Genomic DNA, 19330 nt, shown 5'->3' with positions numbered 1-19330 from the left:
TCACCCGCATTCTGATGTTACGCATCTTCAGATTGGCAAGGGCAATCTGCAACTATAGCCGTGGTGGGATATTCTGCGTTCAATGCTATAGGCAACAATAACTCCCCCTTGACCTTATGGCGGAGTAGCTCTGAAGCCCGTGCAGGGGGATGGAGACCTTCAGTTTAAACCAAGCACAAAAGTGAATGTTCACCGCTGCTTTTCTTGTACCACCTGGGCTTGAGCGAGCAGACAGATGGCTGATTTATTGACCAGGCTGTGCTAAATAAGGAAGCTATTTCCAATGCTCGACAAATATCAAAAGATATAACGACCTAGCCCGCTCTTTCCATAAAGTCTAGCGCACATTAATGCTGCCCAATCTATATTGTGACAAAGCTAATCTCGATGGTGCGACGTGTTTAGCAGGGTTCAAACTTGTGACGACTAAGTGTTGGATGTCTACCACAAGGCGGCCAAGTCTGATTTGTGACTTGATAATTGACATCAAATTTCGAGGCAGTTGCCTTTTGAAAGGCAATCATGCAGCTGACATTCAGTTTGAGGAATGGGCACTGACCTATGCAAGCATGGTTACTCAAACGAGGTGGATGTGGGAGTTTACCATCGATTTCGAGTAGTATAGGGCTGCACTCCTGCCGTTCAACGCGCGTTGACGATCTGCGCTGGCAAATGTGCATAGCAGCCACAACGTGCCCGCAGACGCCTGTATACTCCCAATGTCAAAATTCGCCCTTCCAACAGTCACCGCTGGATCCTACTGCGGCTTGGAAATTGCGGAATACCTTTGCCACGTCTTCGTATGTCGAGTTCGATGCCAGAGGAGTTTTCTCTTCTCTTCACTTTATCACGGCGATGCTTCCTTCTAAAGGCTATATAAGCCGTCATGCTCTCCTGTCTTCTTAATATCATATTTTCTCCGACATATCTTCATTCCATTTCATTCGGCTTACAGATCACCATTTGCCTTTCTCTTTCTGGACCGGCGCTGCTGTTCAATTTTCTTTGATATCATTACGGGCAAGTCTCATTCTGCCTTGGACGTTGATTTTTCCATAGCTTCGAAGAGCACGACCTTAATCCCAAACACACCACCGTACTTTGCCACTCATATCGTACCCAGCAAACTGGCCCCGTGCTAAGTTGTATTCGGAATTGGTTCTCGTCAATCGAGCAACAGGTTGAACAAGGTGTATCTGGGGAAGGAAAGTGATAGGGAATTCTATAAACGCTGCACAAACAACGGAGGAGTAGGAGTTGACTCAGGAGGGCTAAACTTTGTTTGAGCACTCTCTTCTTTCATACAAGCTCTGCTGAGCACATCGTTCTGAGGCAACATCGGCTTCCACGAAGGTAAGTGTCTGAAGGTTGTCCTGACTCCCATTGGTTCTTGTACGTCGTACTCACCTTGGAGGCATCATACAGTAGTCGTTGAGCTTGTGGTTAAGCGGCATCTTTAAAAAATAAAACTGGCTTAGAAGATTCGAGTACATCATTTCATTTCGCGGAAAAAGAAACCTCGCTGTTCAAAAGAGAGTCTGCCCCTGCATCTTGTGTCCGAGTTATACACGCACAAACACAACAAAATGCAAAACCAGGTATTTAATTTCATTACTCACTTCCCATCTTGAAAACGTCCAAAAGTCTGCCCCAAGAGTGTCATCGCATCAACTAACCATGACGTTGGCTGTAGCAAGAAAATCCTCTGTATTTACATACGAAACGAGTAATTGCTGAAGAACGGCGCCGTGAAGAGGGAACCAACTCCTATTTTGCAAATAATCCGGGACACCAGAATTCTACCGCGGAAGAGACTATGGCTCGAGATAGTCAGGCTGGCGAAGCGGATCTGACCAGTCACCATCGGTGCAACGGCGATTCAAATTCGACAAATCCAAAGCCCACTGAGGGCGCGTTGTCCGCCACTCCCATCGAAAAGTTCTTCTGCCTTGATGGATCGAACGAGCCGTGCCCGGCCTACACCAGAATCCGGATGAGAGAGATGGGAATCAATCTAGGAGACGAAAGCCAGAGTGCTTGGAGGACGAAATTGGCCGAAGAGGCAAAGCAAAGAATGGAACAGAATATTCCTGAGAAGACGGAGTCTGTGGTTGCCGAAAATGGATCGAACCAAGATGAGCAACCCAGCGGGAATGGTGATATGGACCGCTAGAATGAAGTACAGCTAGGGCACCTTTTCCCCTTGTAATGAAGCGGGTAAAGGTCGACCTTTTTATTACTGCCTGATGCCGTATCCCATTTGTTTTGGTCGTGTTCGTTGATATTTCACCGCGGGAAGAAATGGAAAAGTTTATGTTGAAAAATGTTTGAATTGGATATATTCAATTTTCATGTTAAAGCGTTGCAACCGGACAATAGAAGGTCATTTGTGTCATTCTGATGTTTTGATGCTTGTGGAAAAATAAGAAATGAGCTGTGTAATCAGCTGACTGACCGGACGGGATACCTACCTTGTCATTCCTGCTGTGGTACAGGCTCGTACCTGGTTACAGTCTCACAGAACGGTCCTCGTGACTTGGCGCACATGTCAACCATGTCAGAGTGGCAGACCAGCTCGGTGACTTTGATCGACGTGCTGAGGTAGGTGTAAACGCTGGGCGAGAAGAGCCGCGTCAATTGTGTTTGGGCACTCTGCACGAGCTGGGGAATCGGATATCCAAACCCCAGTCTTTGCATTTCGCTTCTTTTTACATTGTCATTATTGGATAACAGACCACTGGGATTCTTCCGCAATGACTACGGTGTAACTAATAAATCACGGATTCACGGCTGGTCGATGGAAAGCAGGCAAGATAAGCATGTTCGTTTCTTGTGTGAAACTCAGACGCAGTGTGGCCCACGATGCATGAGACAAGGCGGGTAAATAACATGGTCGTCCATGAGACTTTTGCTCAGCGAAGCGATTAAGCACTGACATCTGTTACAGTCCTGGACTCCTGCAAAAGCTCAGAAGAGACTTAACCCTGATTCCCTGTTGTGCATCCTCTTTTCCCCGAAAGGGTCGATGAGACAGCTGGGCAGACAAATCGGCCATGCTTAAGGTAGGTAGGTAGTTGGGAGGAGTCACGAGACGCACCAATTTCTATTGGAGAACGGATAATATGTACCGTGTACGTGTACCCCGGGTTGATTACCCTCCCCCCGGAAGTCAGAAAATTGACAGAGGTTTACTCTGTCGCATTGATATTACTGAGACCCTGAGATGAACAGGGATGGGTGGGCTGACGGCATGGATGAGACGAGATGATTTTCTGAGACAGAGAGGGGAAAATTTGAAATGGAAATTGAAATGGAAAAAAAATAAGAAATAAGAAATAAGAAATGAAAATAAACAAACGGGACTTTCTCTCCCGGGTTTTCTCAAATGCCTTGTAATTGATCAATCGGCGGTTTGAGAGAGCATCTAGAGCTAACTTGGATGTACAAAGTAAGATGCACGGTAAAGGGGCAACCCCCACGACGCCACGATTGACCATTCAGGCCGAAGAAAGAGCCGAGAGTAGGGTTATGTTCAGGGGCTAGAGGACAAAAACGGGGAGTGGCATGAAAAAGTACGGTGCTATACGATGCTGTACGAAAGATGATGGTATCTCTCTACACGAAAAACGAGCAATTTACAGTTTGTATGTTCGTGCAGGGTGAGCCTACTGTGTGGTAGATACGGGTAGAGTGGCGTACACGTCCAGGTGACTAGCGGCCGAGGCGGAAACTAACTTTTTCCTCATTTTGCTATTTCCCACTGCCATCACGGAGGTTATCGCTGTGGCTTTACCTATCTTGGAGAGGAGACTGGCAGATTGGGCATAATGGAAAATTATCAAGCCACGGGGAGGCAAATGATATCCATTGGAGTTTCTTTGTTTCCTTTTGCTATACAGAAAGCGATGATATGAAAAAGGCACGTCAGTCCGTGAGTGGGCCCACCAAAGACACGTTTAGCCCGTTCTGGACTGGTGGTTTTCTAGCCAGCGTTGCCAGTAAGTTTCTTCTTTGCCCCCTCGGCCATTTATAGTGATGAATTGACATCACAACCGATAAGTGAGGTACTACGTAGGCATATCGATATCGTCACCGGGAGCGAGAGTGGAAATATCTGGAACCCGCAGGAACTGAAGCACGCTGGCATCCTCCTAATGGGAAATACAATCAAATAAAGCAAAAAATAATGGAACCAAATACAATGGATATGAAAAGGAAAGGAATTGAATGATTCTGTTCTAGTTCTTCGGCATTATCGTCCCGTGTCCCATGCGCAGGGATCGAGGGGTTTGGTAGATTTCGAGCCATCCGGGTCGCTATCCTTGACTCGGGACAGCTGCTGTGAGCCCACAGCGCTAGTGTCATTACCACTCTCTTCCTCCCGGATCACACCGCTCTGTGGTGGAAAAGACTAGAGTTGGCCCAAGGGAAGATTGTATCATCATCGCCCAAAAGACGAGTGAAATCATCTTTTCCTGCTAGCTAACTCGGGAACTCCTTCTTATCCGCTTTTTACTTTTCAAGTAGATTCTTCCATTGTGAACCATCCTCCTTTGTATTTCTCATCTCATCATCATCACCATCATCACCATCATCATCATCATTAACTCTCCCTATACCTTATCCTTTACGTTATCCACCCTATCGAGAAGTGTCATCATCCGACCGATAACGGCTTCCCTCTGACTACTCATCACCGACGGAGTCCGAGGGCAAGAGACAGACACGCATACTGTAGTGCATTGCATTACATGACATTGCAGACCAAATCTGACACAGCACCATCTGACCGATAATAATCATCATTATTATTATCATTCTTAAAGATCACCACCCACGAGTCAAATCCCTTCTTTTTTTTTTCTCCGGGATCCGATCCGACACCACATTCCTGCATTCCACGGCAGCGACCAAAGTGGCAGAGTAACTCACTCCTTCGCTTTCCTCCTCCTTCCACTTCACGTTCTCTCTGTCATTGTGGTCCCCCCACATTGATCCCGGTCGATAATACGCACGCATACATACATACGCGCATAAACACCAAATCTCAAAGGAGAGAAGCAGCTTTTCCCACGCGAGTTTCCCTTTTCTTCGTCTTGTACGACATTGAAACCTCATCCCCGGGATTTTCTTCTCCAGCCGCTCGTGGAGCCTCTCACTCAGCTTGCGACAAACTCGTCGGGGGCTATAATTGTTTTCGACTCCCGCCCCATTTAAGCTTCTCCGATCCTACCAACCCTCCCCCCGCATTTCGTCTCTTCTTTTATCCTTTCTCCCTCTCTTTCTTCCTCTCCCTTTCTTTTATCCTTTTCTCCTTCTAGCTCCCGCCCCGCGTGCCATTCCCGGCGGATAATGAGCGCGTCATTGGGTGCACCCCGACGACGAACCTCGAGCGATCTCGATCCGTACTCTGCCGCACACATTTATTATGGAGACGAGGCCGAATCCTTGATCCGCAATCATGGTCGGAATCGAACCTACTCCACGGTACGTGCTTTTCCCCCATCATCCAACGAGAACTATGTGATGTATGTGGGTGATAAGGAACTAATAGCGTTTAGATTGTGGACTCGCCGCAGGCGAATACAACCCGCAAAGAATTGAAAACACCAATTCGACGTGGAAGTCACGGTAAGGAGCATTCTTCTGATGATAATCGGCAGCAGTCGTCACGGAACGGGAAACTAATGTGCCTTCTCCAAACTAGATGAAAAGTCCTTTAAGCCTCGCAAATTCTTGATTCCAGTCGAATCTACTTTAAATTCGTTGTTGGAAAATGAGGATACCGATCGCAACTGGCAGATTACCATTGATGATTATGGACCCAAGGTATGAGCGGCCTGTCCCCACTTCTCATCGTTTTTACATTTAGTATCTAACCTCTTAATTTGAATTAGGTCCTTTCTCTGGGCACCGCTGCTTCCAATGGCTACAACCACTTTGACGTTCGAGGCACTTATATGCTTTCAAACTTGCTGCAGGAGCTCACTCTGGCGCAAGAATACGGTCGAAAATATATTGTGCTCGACGAGGCCCGTTTGAACGAGAATCCGGTCAATCGACTCTCGCGTTTGATTAAAAATAGCTTCTGGGATGGCCTGACACGCCGCATTGACGGATCCAATATTGCACGGGTTGGCAAGGATCCCAAGGACTGGACCCCGGATCCCCGCCCTCGCATCTACGTTCCGCGTGGCGCCCCAGAGCAGTACGAATACTACACCCGCATTGCCAAGGAACACCCCGAGATCCGCCTGGATGTGCAGTTGCTCCCCGAAGAGGGCATCACCCCCGAGTACGTGCGCGATCTCAACAGCAAGCCCGGTCTTTTGGCCGTCGCCATGGAGGAGTACGAGGATGAAACGGGTAAGACCGATCTTCGTGGACTTCCGTTTGTGGTGCCGGGTGGCCGATTCAATGAATTGTACGGTTGGGATAGCTACATGGAGTCGCTGGGTCTATTGGTCAATGACCGCGTCGATTTGGCCAAGTCCATGGTCCAGAACTTTTGCTTTTGCATTCGTCACTATGGAAAGATTCTCAACGCCAACCGCACGTACTATCTCTGCCGATCCCAGCCTCCGTTCCTCACCGACATGGCGCTCCGAGTGTACGACCGCATCAAGCATGAACCTGGCGCTCTGGAATTCCTGCGCCAGGCGGTCTTGGCGGCGATCAAGGAGTACTATACCGTCTGGACGGCGTTGCCGCGACTGGACCCAGAGACGGGACTGTCACGGTATCGACCAGAAGGCTTGGGCGTACCTCCCGAGACGGAGGCGTCCCACTTTCTTCATGTCCTCGAGCCCTACGCAGCCAAGAACAATCTGACCTTTGAAGAATTTGTTGATGCCTACAACCATAGACGAGTGTCTGAGCCAGAGTTGGACGATTACTTTTTGCACGACCGAGCCGTGCGCGAATCCGGTCACGACACCTCGTACCGTTTGGAGCGCGTGTGCGCGGATCTGGCCACCATTGACCTGAACTCGCTGCTGTACAAGTATGAAACGGACATTGCGCGCACGATTCGAAGCTTCTTTGGCGACAAGCTCGTTGTGCCCGAGGAATGGTGCGAGGGTCCGATGAAGCCGAATCAGGTTGAAACGTCGTCGGTGTGGGATCGTCGGGCGAAGCGTCGCAAGATTGCAGTCGACAAGTACTTGTGGAACGAGGAAAAAGGCATGTACTTTGACTACGATACGGTCAAGAAGGAGCAAACCACGTACGAGGCTGCCACCACCTTTTGGTCCATGTGGGCTGGCCTTTCGACGCCGCGTCAAGCTACGTTGCTGATTTCTCGCGCTTTGCCTCGATTCGAAGCGTATGGTGGCCTGGTTTCTGGTACAGAGGAGTCTCGCGGCGTCGTCGGCCTTGACCGTCCTAATCGCCAGTGGGATTATCCGTTTGGATGGGCGCCCCAGCAAATGCTCGCCTGGACCGGGCTCATTCGGTACGGGTACCAAGAGGAAGCGGAGCGATTGGCCTACAAGTGGCTGTACATGATCACCAAGGCCTTTGTCGATTTCAACGGTGTCGTGGTGGAAAAGTATGACGTGACACGTCCGATTGACCCGCACAAGGTCGAAGCCGAGTATGGTAACCAGGGTAGTGACTTTAAGGGTGTCGCTCGCGAAGGGTGAGTACCGTTTATTTTTTTTTTTTGGCTATTTGGGAGAGAGAAATATGCTGACTTTTATGTGCAGTTTTGGCTGGGTGAATGCTAGTTATGTATATGGCTTGCAGATTCTGAGCGCCCACATGAGACGAGCCCTCGGTGCTTGTACGCCGTATGAGACCTTTGCTTCGGCCATTGATACCTCGCTTGAATCGGCAGTTTCCTGAGCGTTGTTAACTAAATCATTAATTTGAGATTGCGACGTTTTCAGGTTGAGACTGCAAGGATGTAAATGCCTACAGCTTGTCATTCGGCGTTGTAGATGCGGCTCTTTGTCTCTGTTTGTTTTAAAATTGCTGCTCTGCTGCTCTGCTTGTCTGCTGCATTGTCTGCTATGCATCATATCTTTACGAACTACTTGAGTGTTCTGGTTTTTTCAGTTGTCCCCTCCATGGGATACAGGTCTTATTCCTTCTCCCGCTTGTCCAGTTTTCCAACTTGTTGAGAAGTATCTAGTTGCATCATTGCATGGGTTACGATAAGTATTGTTGTTGCTCACTTGCTTGAACGGGTCCATCTCGGATTCTTTTTATCTGTGCTTTGCAATAATGCGTGGGATACGATGAATATGAATACGTCTGACATGGTATGATATGGTACGACAGGGTGGTCAAGGCCACAATGGATCCATGTGTGATTGTTTATGTTTAGTCTTTCGGACAGTATATGAATATAAATTACAGTTGACCATACAAGTATGTTTGTCGTTAATGTCGGACTGCATAGTTGTCTTGTGCATGACTCTGTTGTCCAAGTACATGTTGCATAACCATTATCACATGTTGTCGTTGTGCTTCTTGTTCTGCTCGGTTTAGTTTAAGGCAGTTTGAAAGAGAAGTACCTACCTTAGGTCAGTAGCGTAAGTATAGGTAGGTCTGTAGCGCAAGTAGCGTAAGGAAACGGTTATGAGGGTCTGGAGTCATATCTAGACCGAGGTTATGACTTTTCCACAGTCATTACCTACGGTCCTACGGTTAAGTTACCCAAAATATCTGAATTGCCTTAGGTACCTTGGGTATTGTCCGAGATCTTGAGAAGTGATGTGGTACGTAAGGTAGTGGAATATGATTCTATGGAATAAATGCCGAGGTTAACGACAGAGCCACGATTCGACTTACAGTACACTGTACATGTACGGTTAGTTTAGCCGAGTCTAGAGTTTCTGCGTTTCATTTCACATCCTTTGTTTTCATGATGCAGAGATACATGTGTTGTCCATTGACTTTACCTCTGTACCTTGGGTACCTTAGGTACCTTAGGTACCTTAGCTAGGTAAGTTCCCAGGTAAGGTAATTACCGTAGGGGACCACGTTCCGCTGGACCGAGGGACGAGGGACGAGGGACGAAATGTGAACCAGCACGGATAATGCGTAATACGGTATGTGCTTGGCCTGCTCGGCAAATGCGATTTAAGTTGGCTTAGCTGGACACTTTAACTCGACTTTAGTGGGTTTAGTGGGATAGACTAACTAATGCGGTGAATTTGCATTGGTGGAGCGAGAAGAGCTAAGGTAAGTTAGTCTTGGTAGTTTGCGGGGACACTGGGGGGGGGGGGGGGAGGGACCTGAGGGACCTGCACAGCGAACCCCGGATTTATGAAGAGAAGAAAGAATCTGCATGTGCTTTTGTAGCTTTTTGATTCCTATTTGACCCCTCTCCTACAGTAAAACCAAAGAGACATCAACTTGAAAGGAACTGTACAGGGAACAGAAAAAAAAAGAATATGAACCTCAGAAGAAATAATATAGAAAACAGACTAGTAGGCAGAAAGTCTTATCGTGAGGGGACTGAAAGGTACTTGAAACGAGTACGAGATACGAACAAACAGACAATCATTATAATGTAGAATACTGCTTGTCTGATAACTTATAAGTTACAGGAAGTCTATGCCCTAATTTAAGACGAATAGAGGTAAATGGAGGTACCCTAGGTAGATACCCGAGTGTTTTCGGACGAGGGGCAGGACTAACTTACAGGAATCAGGATGCAGGGTCGGCTATACGCAACATACCCAGGGAGGGTTGACGGCTTTACTTATATACTGTACATCCAAACCAACACCAGAATAAAAAAAACAGTTGAGGTGCTTTACGGCGTTCAGACTGAGTCATTGACCTGAAGATCCAAGGGATATTTATCAAATATCGAGGTAAGTGAAATTGCATCTGAGGGTGGTAAAGAGCATTGAGGTATGAGGATGTGGACGCTTATAGTGACTTTGCTAACAGCATGTGCCGAGATAGAGTGGACATTTCAAACGCAAAGCTTGTGATTGTGACTGCGACTGACTCGAACGTTACCCGCAATACGACTCACAGCCGGACTCATTCGAGAATTGACGACAGACGACTCAACTTATAATATACGGGTAGCAACTCGCAAGCCACAACTCGCAATTAATGATTGGCAATTGGCAATTAGAAACTCGGAAAGCCAAGCTTGTGACTGTTTTGGTATTCAGCCGAGGAGGTACAGGCAATTGCTGCATCCAAGGGTGACTGTGATTCGACGTCACAGGCTCTGTTCTCAGACTGACGACTCTCCACTCGACCGCAATATTCACACACTCCGTATTAATCGCTTTCAAGCTTCTGAAAGGAAGTTCTCAATTAAAGACCCTGGGGCAACTTACTACAGGGAACAGAGGTAAGTGGAATAGACAGACGAATGAGACTGTGCTAATGTTGTTTTAGAAATTTCAAACGCCGCAACGAAATCATACACACAAGACGGACCCGTTTATGCAAAACGCGCTGCTGGGAGCCATGGCTTCCAATCTCGATCTCGAAGAGAAAAAATACTTGGAGGAGGTCGAAGCGGTAAAACAATGGTGGAGAGACTCTCGCTGGCGCTACACACGCCGCCCCTTTACGGCCGAGTCGATTGTTGCCAAGCGGGGCACTTTGAAGATTGAGTATCCAAGTAATGCGCAGAGCAAGAAGGTCTGGAAGATTCTGGAAGAGCGCTTCAAGGTGAGTCGTGGCTGTAACTGCTTCGTGGTCAAATGAACACTGGGTTCATATCCACATGGTAACGAGTTGGGGATATGAATGCTAATTTAATAGAATTCCGATGCTAGCTTCACGTTTGGCTGTCTCGACCCCGTCATGGTCACGCAAATGGCAAAATATCTTGATACCGTCTACGTCTCGGGCTGGCAGTCCTCGTCGACGGCATCGTCCACGGACGAACCGTCACCTGACCTTGCAGACTACCCATACGTATGTATCCTGAACGCAATGAGAACTGGTGACTGCAATAAATACTCATCTGAATAGAATACTGTGCCGAACAAGGTCAAGCATCTATGGATGGCCCAGCTGTTCCACGACCGCAAGCAGCGCGAAGAACGGCTGTCCACGCCCAAGGCGACCCGGGCCAAAGTGGCCAATACAGACTTTCTCCGCCCCATTATTGCCGATGCCGACACTGGCCACGGCGGTCTCACGGCCGTCATGAAACTCACCAAGCTCTTTGTGGAGCAGGGTGCCGCAGGAATTCACATTGAAGACCAGGCACCCGGAACCAAGAAATGCGGTCACATGGCAGGCAAAGTCTTGGTTCCCATCAGCGAGCATATCAATAGATTAGTAGCCATTCGTGCACAAGCCGACATTATGGGTAGCCCTCACTTTTCTTTTTTTTTTTTCTCTATATGATATATGCCCGCTATAACGTCTTCATATACTAATGACGTCCAGGAACCGACCTACTTGCAATTGCACGTACAGACTCTGAAGCAGCCACACTAATTACCTCGACCATTGACCCACGCGATCACGGATTCATCTTGGGAACGACCAATTCATCCCTGCAGCCGCTCAACGACCTGATGATTGCGGCTGAGCACGCCGGCAAGAGCGGGGACACCCTTCAATCCATTGAGGACCAATGGGTCTCCCAAGCCGGGCTCAAACTGTTCGAGCAAGCCGTCATCGACTCGATCAATGCCGGGGTCCACGTCAACAAGAAATCCCTGATTCAGAAATTCCTCTCCGAATCAAAGGGCAAGAGCAATTCCGAAGCACGCGCCATCGCAAAGGGCATCACCGGCGTAGATGTCTACTGGGACTGGGACGCGCCCCGCACTCGCGAGGGATACTACCGCTACCAAGGAGGCTGTCAGTGTGCGATCAATCGCGCCGTAGCGTACGGTCCGTACGCCGATCTCATCTGGATGGAAAGTAAATTGCCGGATTATAACCAGGCAAAGGAATTCGCAGACGGCGTGCACACCGCTCTGCCTGAGCAAAAGTCGGTCTCTTTCTTTATTATTTTCCCATCTCTTCTTTTTTTTGGTTCATATCCCCTTTCTCCCTTCCTTCTCCTTTCCTTCTCCCCTCTTTCTCCCATCTGTTCATCTTTTTATCCCGATTTATATTTTCACTCTCCATACCTACAATTCTCTGATCTCATGCCCAACGATGCTAACGATGCTGCGACTCTAGACTGGCATATAATCTCTCCCCCTCCTTCAACTGGAAAGCAGCCATGTCCCCTTCCGACCAAGAAACGTATATCCGCCGGCTAGCCCAGCTCGGATACTGCTGGCAGTTTATTACCCTGGCCGGCCTGCACAGCACGGCCCTCATCGCGGACCGCTTCTCCCGCGCCTACGCCAAGCAAGGCATGCGCGCGTACGGCGAGCTCATCCAGGAGCCCGAAATGGAAAGCAAAATCGACGTCGTCACGCACCAGAAGTGGTCGGGCGCGAACTATGTAGATAATCTGTTGAAGATGGTCACGGGAGGAGTCAGCTCGACGAGCGCCATGGGCAAGGGCGTTACCGAGGATCAGTTTCATTGATTATTTGATTATGGTCATTGGTCATTACGGACCTACAGTGTACCGCTGTACCCGCAACTTTGCCATCTATTGTATTTTCTTTTTTTAAATGTTGATACTTTCGTTCGTTTGACTTTGTAGCCTTGTAGGTTTATATACCTACGTTTATACTTTATTCGTTTGTGGTTTTGTTTGTGTATACGTTCAAACTTTCATTCATTTCTAGTTTGTTTGTTTATATCAATTCGTCCGTAGTCCTTACTTCTATATATGTTTATCGTAAACACTTTATTCAAACGTAGCTCAATCTTTATTTAAATCTATAACCTCAAGTATATATATCTAGGCTTCTATAGTGACATTCTACTATCTACAATCCATTCCAGCTGAAAAAAGAGAAGTAAGCCTAACTACCTAGTCCTGGCCGGGGGCGAGGAGAAGGGGGAGGGGGGTTGACTCGGTGAGTATACTGTATACTGTATAAGTTGCAATGCTAATTAGTAATTAGTATTTACCTACTTGCCTTGTCTACCAGCCAGAGTCAGGAGTCAGGAGTCAGGAGTCAAGAGTCAGGACAAACGTACAGAATCATAGATTCATAGATTCATAGATTCATAGGGCTATAGCTCCTGAGTCCTAAGTACCAGAGACACCTTGGGTTGGTCTTTTGAACGTGCCTCAATGGTCCATGTCCACCTGGTCTGCGATCACTACCAACATTATCCATGTAGGAAATACATTAACAATCAGTCAGCAGAAATATGCTGAGAAAAACTGATGGTGATTTGCTTGAAATATGGCACATAATGCTAGTTACATTTATACCCGATGGATGCATAGATGGGTTTAAGTTTTAGGGGAAAAAAAAAAAAATACAATCACCCATGCCCGGTCTGGAGGTTGGTCTTTTAAGGTAAAGACCAACCCAGACCAGACCAACGGACACCCCTCACCTAAACACTTAGGGTGTTCATCCCATCCGTCTGGCCATGTCGTCCCGCCACCGCGGCCCAAACCGCTTCATGGCCCATATGACAGCCGAGCTCAGCGCCGCGATGATGCCTAGGGCGGTGAAAAGCCAGCCGTTGCCAATGGCGTCGAGCAAAGGCTGCGCGACCACGACGCCGACGGCAGAGAAAATGTTCCGGATAAAGTTGTTGACTGCCACGCCGGCGGACGAAGTTTTTGGCATGAATTCCGTCAGCATGGTGGTCACGGTGCCGAAGACGAGCATGGTGCCGATGCCGAAGAAGAAGTTGGCGAGCATCTATACAGAGAAGTAAATGAAAGTCGCGAGTTAGTTATGTGTGGATATGGTGGGGATGGATATATGGATGGAGATGAGAAGAAAGGTAGGGCAAGAGAGATGAGGGGACGAGAGGGCAAGAGATGTGAGGGGGACTAGAGGTGAGAGAGGGAGGAAGACGAGAAAAGGGGCACCAAAGAAAATGAAGGAAAAGAAAAAAGAATAGAAAATAGAGAAGAAAAGAAGGGGCAAATATAATCAAAGTAAACAGAAATAAATCAAATGGATAAATAAATGAATAAAAGGAAAAAAAAAGGGATTGACGTACAGGAACAAACCAAAATACTCCCTCCTGCGCAGACCAGCCGTACCACACCAGTGCGGCAGGATACAGCGCGGCCGCGACCCAGACATTCTCACGCATTCTGTCTTCCGGGAGTAGAATCAGTTTCCCATCTTCATCGTACCGCCCTGCCCTGCGCGCTTCGCGATGCATGATGGTGTCTGTCCAGCGCCCGCCGAGGAAGGAGGCGATAAAGTAGCCTAAGGAATTGGGAATATATAGCAGCCCCACGATAATCGTGCGGAAATGGTACGGCGCGGCGGAGAATGTATGCTGCACGCTAATGTTAAGGATATATAACGACCCGAAGGTGATGCTGGCGTAGTACACGGTGATGAGGACGACGGGGAAGCGCAGGTACAAGATGATGCGCAGCGGGTCGAGCAGGATGCGCTTCAATGCGAGGATGATGGTTGTTGTGCGTTTGCGTAGAATGACGGAGCGCGTTGTTATTGTTCGCTGTAGATCTGGACGGGGAGTTGAGGAGGATGAAGGTTGTTTGGCGAATGTATCTGCGGATTTGGACTCTGTCTCGACGTTTGCCCCGTGAGGAGGAGGAGAAGTAGTAGGGGAAGGAGAGTCTCCTTGGAGAAAAGGTTTGGTATGTTTCAGAGTCTCAGGAAGCCCGAAAAACAAGGCAAGGACTAGCAACCCCCCGTATATAGCCAGGAACCACTGCGTGCTGCGCCATCCCCAGCGCTGGGCGAGCGCGCCGCCAATAATGGGCGCAAATAATGGCCCGCATAGCGGTCCCAGGAAAAAAGTGCCCATGGCTTTCCCCCGCTCTCGGACTTCCCAGATATCGGCAATCGTTCCTGCGCCGACGGCCTGGACGGATGCGGATGCGCCGCCAGCGAGGGCGCGCATGACGATGAGCATGGCAATGCTAGTTGATACGGCGCTCAGAATGCTCCAGAGCAAGAAGAGACAAAAGGAAATAAGGTAGACGGTGCGCCGGCCGAGAGATTCGGAAAAGGAGGACCACCATAGTGGGAAAATAGACATGCTCAGCATGTAGAATGCCACGGACAGATTGGCGGTTGTAGGGGATGTATGGAAATCTTTGGATAGTTCGGGTAGTGATGCTGGTCTATTGTCAGAATGATATATCTTATAAAACTGAATATTTGGTCGAGTCTATATTGAAAGAAGAACGACGTATAAAGGGAGAATGGCAGGGAAGGCGTACGAAAGAATATTGTACTTCCCAATGGCGCTGCTACTGCGGCCATGGAAATAATAAACGTAATAGCCCATTTCTCTTTGCGCACATAATCCAATTGAGGTTCTGCAACTTCTGGCAGAAGAGCAAATCGTCCGAACAACCCTCGCCGATTCCCACGCGGAACTACTGACTCGGCTCGTGATTTTCGAGATGTTGCGCCCTGAGATACTTGCGGGCGTATTTTGTCGCCACGAGCAGCTTCAGACTTGACAGAAGGTACGCGTGAAATGTCGGTTTCAGAGTCCTTTTCTGTGTGTGGTGAGGACGTTATCGGATTCATGTCGTGGTGAACAGTATCTGGAGCAACGACGGGAATATTGCCCACTTCAGGGTCCCCTTCGTGGGATGGCACGTCGTTGGTTGTCATGGTGTTCTGGTACCCTCATCCGATTTTGAACGGGAATTGATCCAATCGAACATGGGAAGAATAAAAGAAGATGTGATGCTATTATAGCTTGTATGCAGAAATCTCAAGGCAAATGGCGATATCAAAAAAAATGCCATGCAAACAATGCGCTGGAAGAAGTGCGCACGGGTATATTTAATCTGGTTCAACCGCACCAATACAACTCAATCCGAATAATCCCAATAAAACAGTATTTAAGCAGCAAAGAAATAAAGAAAAGAAAGTATCGCGGGGGAGATAACAATTTGTCTTCTACTCCTACAATGCAGTGGTCAAAGGCGCACCCATGCTTCTTCAACCCCACCTCGCTGTCCGTCTCGCTCTCCGGGCCGGTGCTGCAGTAGATCAGTGCGGTTAGTGTCAAGGACGGGTCATGGGTCGTTGTATCGATAACGCCAATGGATCTGTTGCGAGATGGATGAATCACCGTATCTGTCGTTCAAATAGGAATTTGCGAGAGTTCCCTTGCCAATGCAATTCAAATCCAAGCAAATCCAATGATGGAGTTCGGTCCTCGCCTTTAAGAGCCGGATGATTGTAGTAGTGCGGTATGCTAAATATCCCGGCTGATAATGTTTCCCGCAAGACTTGTCACTGAGTCATGGGATGTCATAGATAAACGGCGGTCGAAAACAAGTCCTTCAAAGGTCGGTGAATAAATAAGCTTGTGACAGTCCCACTAGAACTCTATGTTGTGTCACGCTATGCAGGATATATATGCAATAGAGTTGAAACTCTGCTCTTCCTTCATTTCAATCCCTCGCATTATCTCTTGCCGGGTCGTTCATCCGAATGATGTGACAACCACCCACTCAGTCTCTTGTCAACGGCTGCTGGCTGCATTGCTGGTTGAACTGTCATTGTGACCGTGACCCGCCTGTCTGTTCCGCGACGCACCCCGTTCCCCCTTTGGTTGACACCTGCAACCCCTTCCACGGCTCATAGCGCCATCTTAGGTGCGTTCTTGGGTAAGGGAGTTGCCCTCTAGGGTATAATACACCGGCCAAGCTCCGCCGTAACTATAAACGATAGCGGGGAGTTTCCCTCAAAAGCCACCGCCCCTCGGCCCTTGACAGCAAGAGGAATGGAGGGCCATACTGTAACCAATTCCAAGTTCGCCCCGCTGTTAAATCTCTTGTGAGGCTGCTTCTCCCACGCGAAAACTAAAACTAAACCTGTAACGACCGACTTCGGATCCAACGACGCAATAATGATGGCGTTGCTGACTGATAGCTCCCGCAACAGTACGTTATCGCGGGGCACTGCATAACAAGCTGTAAACAACGATTCGAGGTAGACACTCTCAATTGTAACGGATCCGGGTGTGCACACTCAGTTACATCATTCAGCCGTGTCCTTTGATTCAAAATATTGTACATATATCACTGAAATTCCCGACAATGGCACCGACTGAAGAGATTCCGAATGAGGTGCGTCAGCGATTGCGCGAGCATTTCTCCGTCCCCGCCGACGCTTTGAACGATCGCTGGTCTGCACTCTGGGACAAAGGCGACTTTCTTCCGTGGGACAGGGGATTGCCCAATCCAGCTCTGGTCGATACGCTGGTCGAACGACACGATCTGTTGGGATCGCCTCTAGTTGATGATCCAGAGACTGGGAAAAAGAGAAGAAAGCGGGCATTTGTCCCTGGATGCGGAAGGGGATACGATGTCCTGCTGCTGGCGAGCTTTGGATATGATGCCTTTGGATTGGAGGTGTCTGAAAGTGCGGTAAGGCAATGTGAAAGAATTGCGCGCGAGTCTGGTGACAAGTATCCTGTGCGCGATGAGGCAGCTGGTGCGGGCACGGCCAAATTTGTCCTCGGAGACTTTTTTAAGACGGATTTTGAGCGCGAGACTGGCAGTAAATTTGATCTCATTTATGATTACACGGTATGCTCGAAAATTACGATTTTTCTTTTGTTTATGGCAGCTTTCTCTACCTATGATCGATGCTGACAGCCCTGTTCGCGTTTTTGCGGCATCTAGTTCTTTTGTGCGCTTCCACCATCACTACGCCCCGCATGGGCTCTGCGCCATTCGCAGCTTCTGGCCCGCCCTGACGGCAATCTCATTTGTGTCGAGTTCCCAACGTACAAGGATCCGTCAACGGGCGGTCCTCCCTTTGGTGTCACTCCGTCTATATACATAGGCCACCTAAGTCATCCCGGAGAAGACCTCCCGTACTCTGAAGAGGGATACATTGCAGATGTCTCTGCGCGAGGCGCGACCAAAGAAGACTTAGAGCGCGTTGCGCATTGGAGGCCAATACGGACACACGAGATTGGCAAGGATACTGACTGGGTAAGTGTATGGCGGCACCGATGGTAGTTTTGTTTTTTTGCCACCGCTGGAACAGAGTCGAAAAAGTTGATTTGTCAATGTAAATATGATGGAAGAAAAATGATTCTCTCTGGGTATCATACGGATCAAAGAGACCATAGGATGACTCAAATCATGACTCTTTCCTCAGAGAATTGTAATGTTCTCCAAGTCCAAAATTGTGCCTGTAATATGCCAACCAGAGCTTCTGCTCAGCCGCATCACTCCCTGGCTCTACCTTTTCGACCCGTCCGTCTCCCTGAAGAACGTTGATTTCCACTCCATATGCTTTCGATAGGGCTAGCAGCTCAAGCTGCCCGCCCCACTCGGCCGTATCCCGAATCTTGTGCGTATACTCGTCCAGAGGCTCTTCAAGAAACGGCACAAAATCATCAGAGTTTTGCGTAATGAAGTCTGCTGCCACACGTCGAACAACCTTGTAGCCTAGCGTCTCCTGGCCATCGGTACCACCAATCTGAATCTTTGGTTTCAGACCGAGACCCAAGTCTGTCAATTGGTCTGCGACGGCAGAGTATAAGCAGTGGCCGTCCGGTCTGATTTCCTGTTCCCGCAGTCCATGTTTGGCAAATTCCTTCATCATTGTCAATTTCTCCTTTTCTCGCATGTTGGGCAGATTGGCAGCTTCTTCTGCGGCTTGGGCTGCCAGGGCTTCTTGCTCTGCTGCTCTGCGTGCCAGACGTGCTTTTTGGCGATTCGGTTTTCTTGCTCTGGATTGTTCTTCACCATTTGCTGTAGTTTCGACGTCGTCTGCAGCTTCTGATGTGCCATTGACCTGACCAGCAGGTTTCGCTTCTCCGTTGGGTTGGCTGGCTGTATTTGTCGGTTCGTGCGAGGTCTCAAGGGTCATGTTGTCGAGATTTGCTGAAATCTCCTCTTCATTTCCTTGTCCAAGGAGTGCTGCAATCTCCTTTTCATGTCTCTCCTTTGTCTCTCGCTCAAGGTTCGCGCACTCGTCATTCACACCTTTCCGCGTCTTTTTGGTTGCGGACTTCTTTTTTTGAGTGATGCGGGATTGCAGATCGCGCAATTCCTTGCGCTGTCTCGCCTGAAGTTCCTCCATTTGTGCTCTATAAATGTAATGAGGCTCTAAATGGTATAATATAAAAAGAAAAGGAACTTCAGGTAAGAATTTCGATTATGAGGGACTGGCGGCATAGAATGCAACGAATTTTAAGAGACAAGGGTTATGTGAAAGTTCAAGGCGGGCGCAGACCAGATATATTTCCATCTAATCAGATGGATTATCTAAACAAATTATCAAGATAATCTAAACCTCGGCTTGACGTCCCTCGGTCCCTTGAAACT

General features: G+C 48.4%; 6 protein-coding genes across 6 annotated transcripts; 3 read left to right on the top strand and 3 right to left on the bottom strand.

Annotated features, from left to right (window-relative positions):
- Window positions 1-4657: 4657 nt before the first annotated feature.
- L228DRAFT_52340 (hypothetical protein) lies at window positions 4658-5235 on the bottom strand. The gene has a single exon (XM_018336675.1). The coding sequence runs from the start codon at window positions 5116-5118 to the stop codon at window positions 4828-4830; it is 291 nt and encodes a 96-aa protein (XP_018184565.1). The 5' UTR covers window positions 5119-5235; the 3' UTR covers window positions 4658-4827.
- On the top strand, window positions 5236-8058 carry L228DRAFT_52341 (glycoside hydrolase family 37 protein). The gene is made up of 5 exons (XM_018336676.1): window positions 5236-5487; window positions 5562-5631; window positions 5708-5829; window positions 5898-7639; window positions 7707-8058. Exons 1-5 carry the CDS (start codon window positions 5353-5355, stop codon window positions 7843-7845), a joined length of 2208 nt encoding a protein of 735 aa, XP_018184564.1. The 5' UTR covers window positions 5236-5352; the 3' UTR covers window positions 7846-8058.
- A 2198-nt stretch (window positions 8059-10256) lies between these two features.
- On the top strand, window positions 10257-12793 carry L228DRAFT_234667 (isocitrate lyase). The gene is made up of 5 exons (XM_018330671.1): window positions 10257-10650; window positions 10744-10899; window positions 10957-11299; window positions 11380-11932; window positions 12127-12793. The coding sequence occupies exons 1-5, from the start codon at window positions 10420-10422 to the stop codon at window positions 12482-12484; spliced, it is 1641 nt and encodes a 546-aa protein (XP_018184563.1). The 5' UTR covers window positions 10257-10419; the 3' UTR covers window positions 12485-12793.
- A 640-nt stretch (window positions 12794-13433) lies between these two features.
- L228DRAFT_215593 (putative MFS multidrug resistance transporter) lies at window positions 13434-15557 on the bottom strand (the record flags this gene model as incomplete). Its single annotated transcript, XM_018330089.1, has 3 exons — window positions 13434-13730; window positions 14038-15137; window positions 15242-15557. 3 exons carry the CDS (start codon window positions 15555-15557, stop codon window positions 13434-13436), a joined length of 1713 nt encoding a protein of 570 aa, XP_018184562.1.
- A 1224-nt stretch (window positions 15558-16781) lies between these two features.
- Window positions 16782-18157, top strand: L228DRAFT_251552 (putative thiol methyltransferase). Its single transcript, XM_018333581.1, has 2 exons — window positions 16782-17575; window positions 17672-18157. Exons 1-2 carry the CDS (start codon window positions 17084-17086, stop codon window positions 18011-18013), a joined length of 834 nt encoding a protein of 277 aa, XP_018184561.1. The 5' UTR covers window positions 16782-17083; the 3' UTR covers window positions 18014-18157.
- L228DRAFT_251551 (cysteine proteinase) lies at window positions 17672-19197 on the bottom strand. The gene has a single exon (XM_018333580.1). The coding sequence runs from the start codon at window positions 19083-19085 to the stop codon at window positions 18138-18140; it is 948 nt and encodes a 315-aa protein (XP_018184560.1). The 5' UTR covers window positions 19086-19197; the 3' UTR covers window positions 17672-18137.
- Between the last annotated feature and the right edge of the window lie 133 nt (window positions 19198-19330).

The sequence above is a fragment of the Xylona heveae genome (genome assembly GCF_001619985.1).
Source record: "Xylona heveae TC161 unplaced genomic scaffold L228scaffold_15, whole genome shotgun sequence".
Lineage (NCBI taxonomy): Eukaryota > Fungi > Ascomycota > Xylonomycetes > Xylonales > Xylonaceae > Xylona > Xylona heveae.
This window is presented reverse-complemented; position numbering and strand designations above follow the sequence as displayed.

Bases quoted from the DNA above. Each gene is read 5' to 3' on its own strand.
- L228DRAFT_52340 (XM_018336675.1), bottom strand. From the start codon at position 5,118: ATGAGGTTTCAATGTCGTACAAGACGAAGAAAAGGGAAACTCGCGTGG.
- L228DRAFT_52341 (XM_018336676.1), top strand. From the start codon at position 5,353: ATGAGCGCGTCATTGGGTGCACCCCGACGACGAACCTCGAGCGATCTC. The intron at 5,488-5,561 runs GTACGTGCTTTT...AATAGCGTTTAG, and splicing joins GGAATCGAACCTACTCCACG to ATTGTGGACTCGCCGCAGGC. The intron at 5,830-5,897 runs GTATGAGCGGCC...AATTTGAATTAG, and splicing joins TTGATGATTATGGACCCAAG to GTCCTTTCTCTGGGCACCGC.
- L228DRAFT_234667 (XM_018330671.1), top strand. From the start codon at position 10,420: ATGCAAAACGCGCTGCTGGGAGCCATGGCTTCCAATCTCGATCTCGAA. The intron at 10,900-10,956 runs GTATGTATCCTG...TCATCTGAATAG, and splicing joins ACCTTGCAGACTACCCATAC to AATACTGTGCCGAACAAGGT. The intron at 11,300-11,379 runs GTAGCCCTCACT...AATGACGTCCAG, and splicing joins TGCACAAGCCGACATTATGG to GAACCGACCTACTTGCAATT.
- L228DRAFT_251552 (XM_018333581.1), top strand. From the start codon at position 17,084: ATGGCACCGACTGAAGAGATTCCGAATGAGGTGCGTCAGCGATTGCGC. The intron at 17,576-17,671 runs GTATGCTCGAAA...TGCGGCATCTAG, and splicing joins ATCTCATTTATGATTACACG to TTCTTTTGTGCGCTTCCACC.
- L228DRAFT_251551 (XM_018333580.1), bottom strand. From the start codon at position 19,085: ATGGAGGAACTTCAGGCGAGACAGCGCAAGGAATTGCGCGATCTGCAA.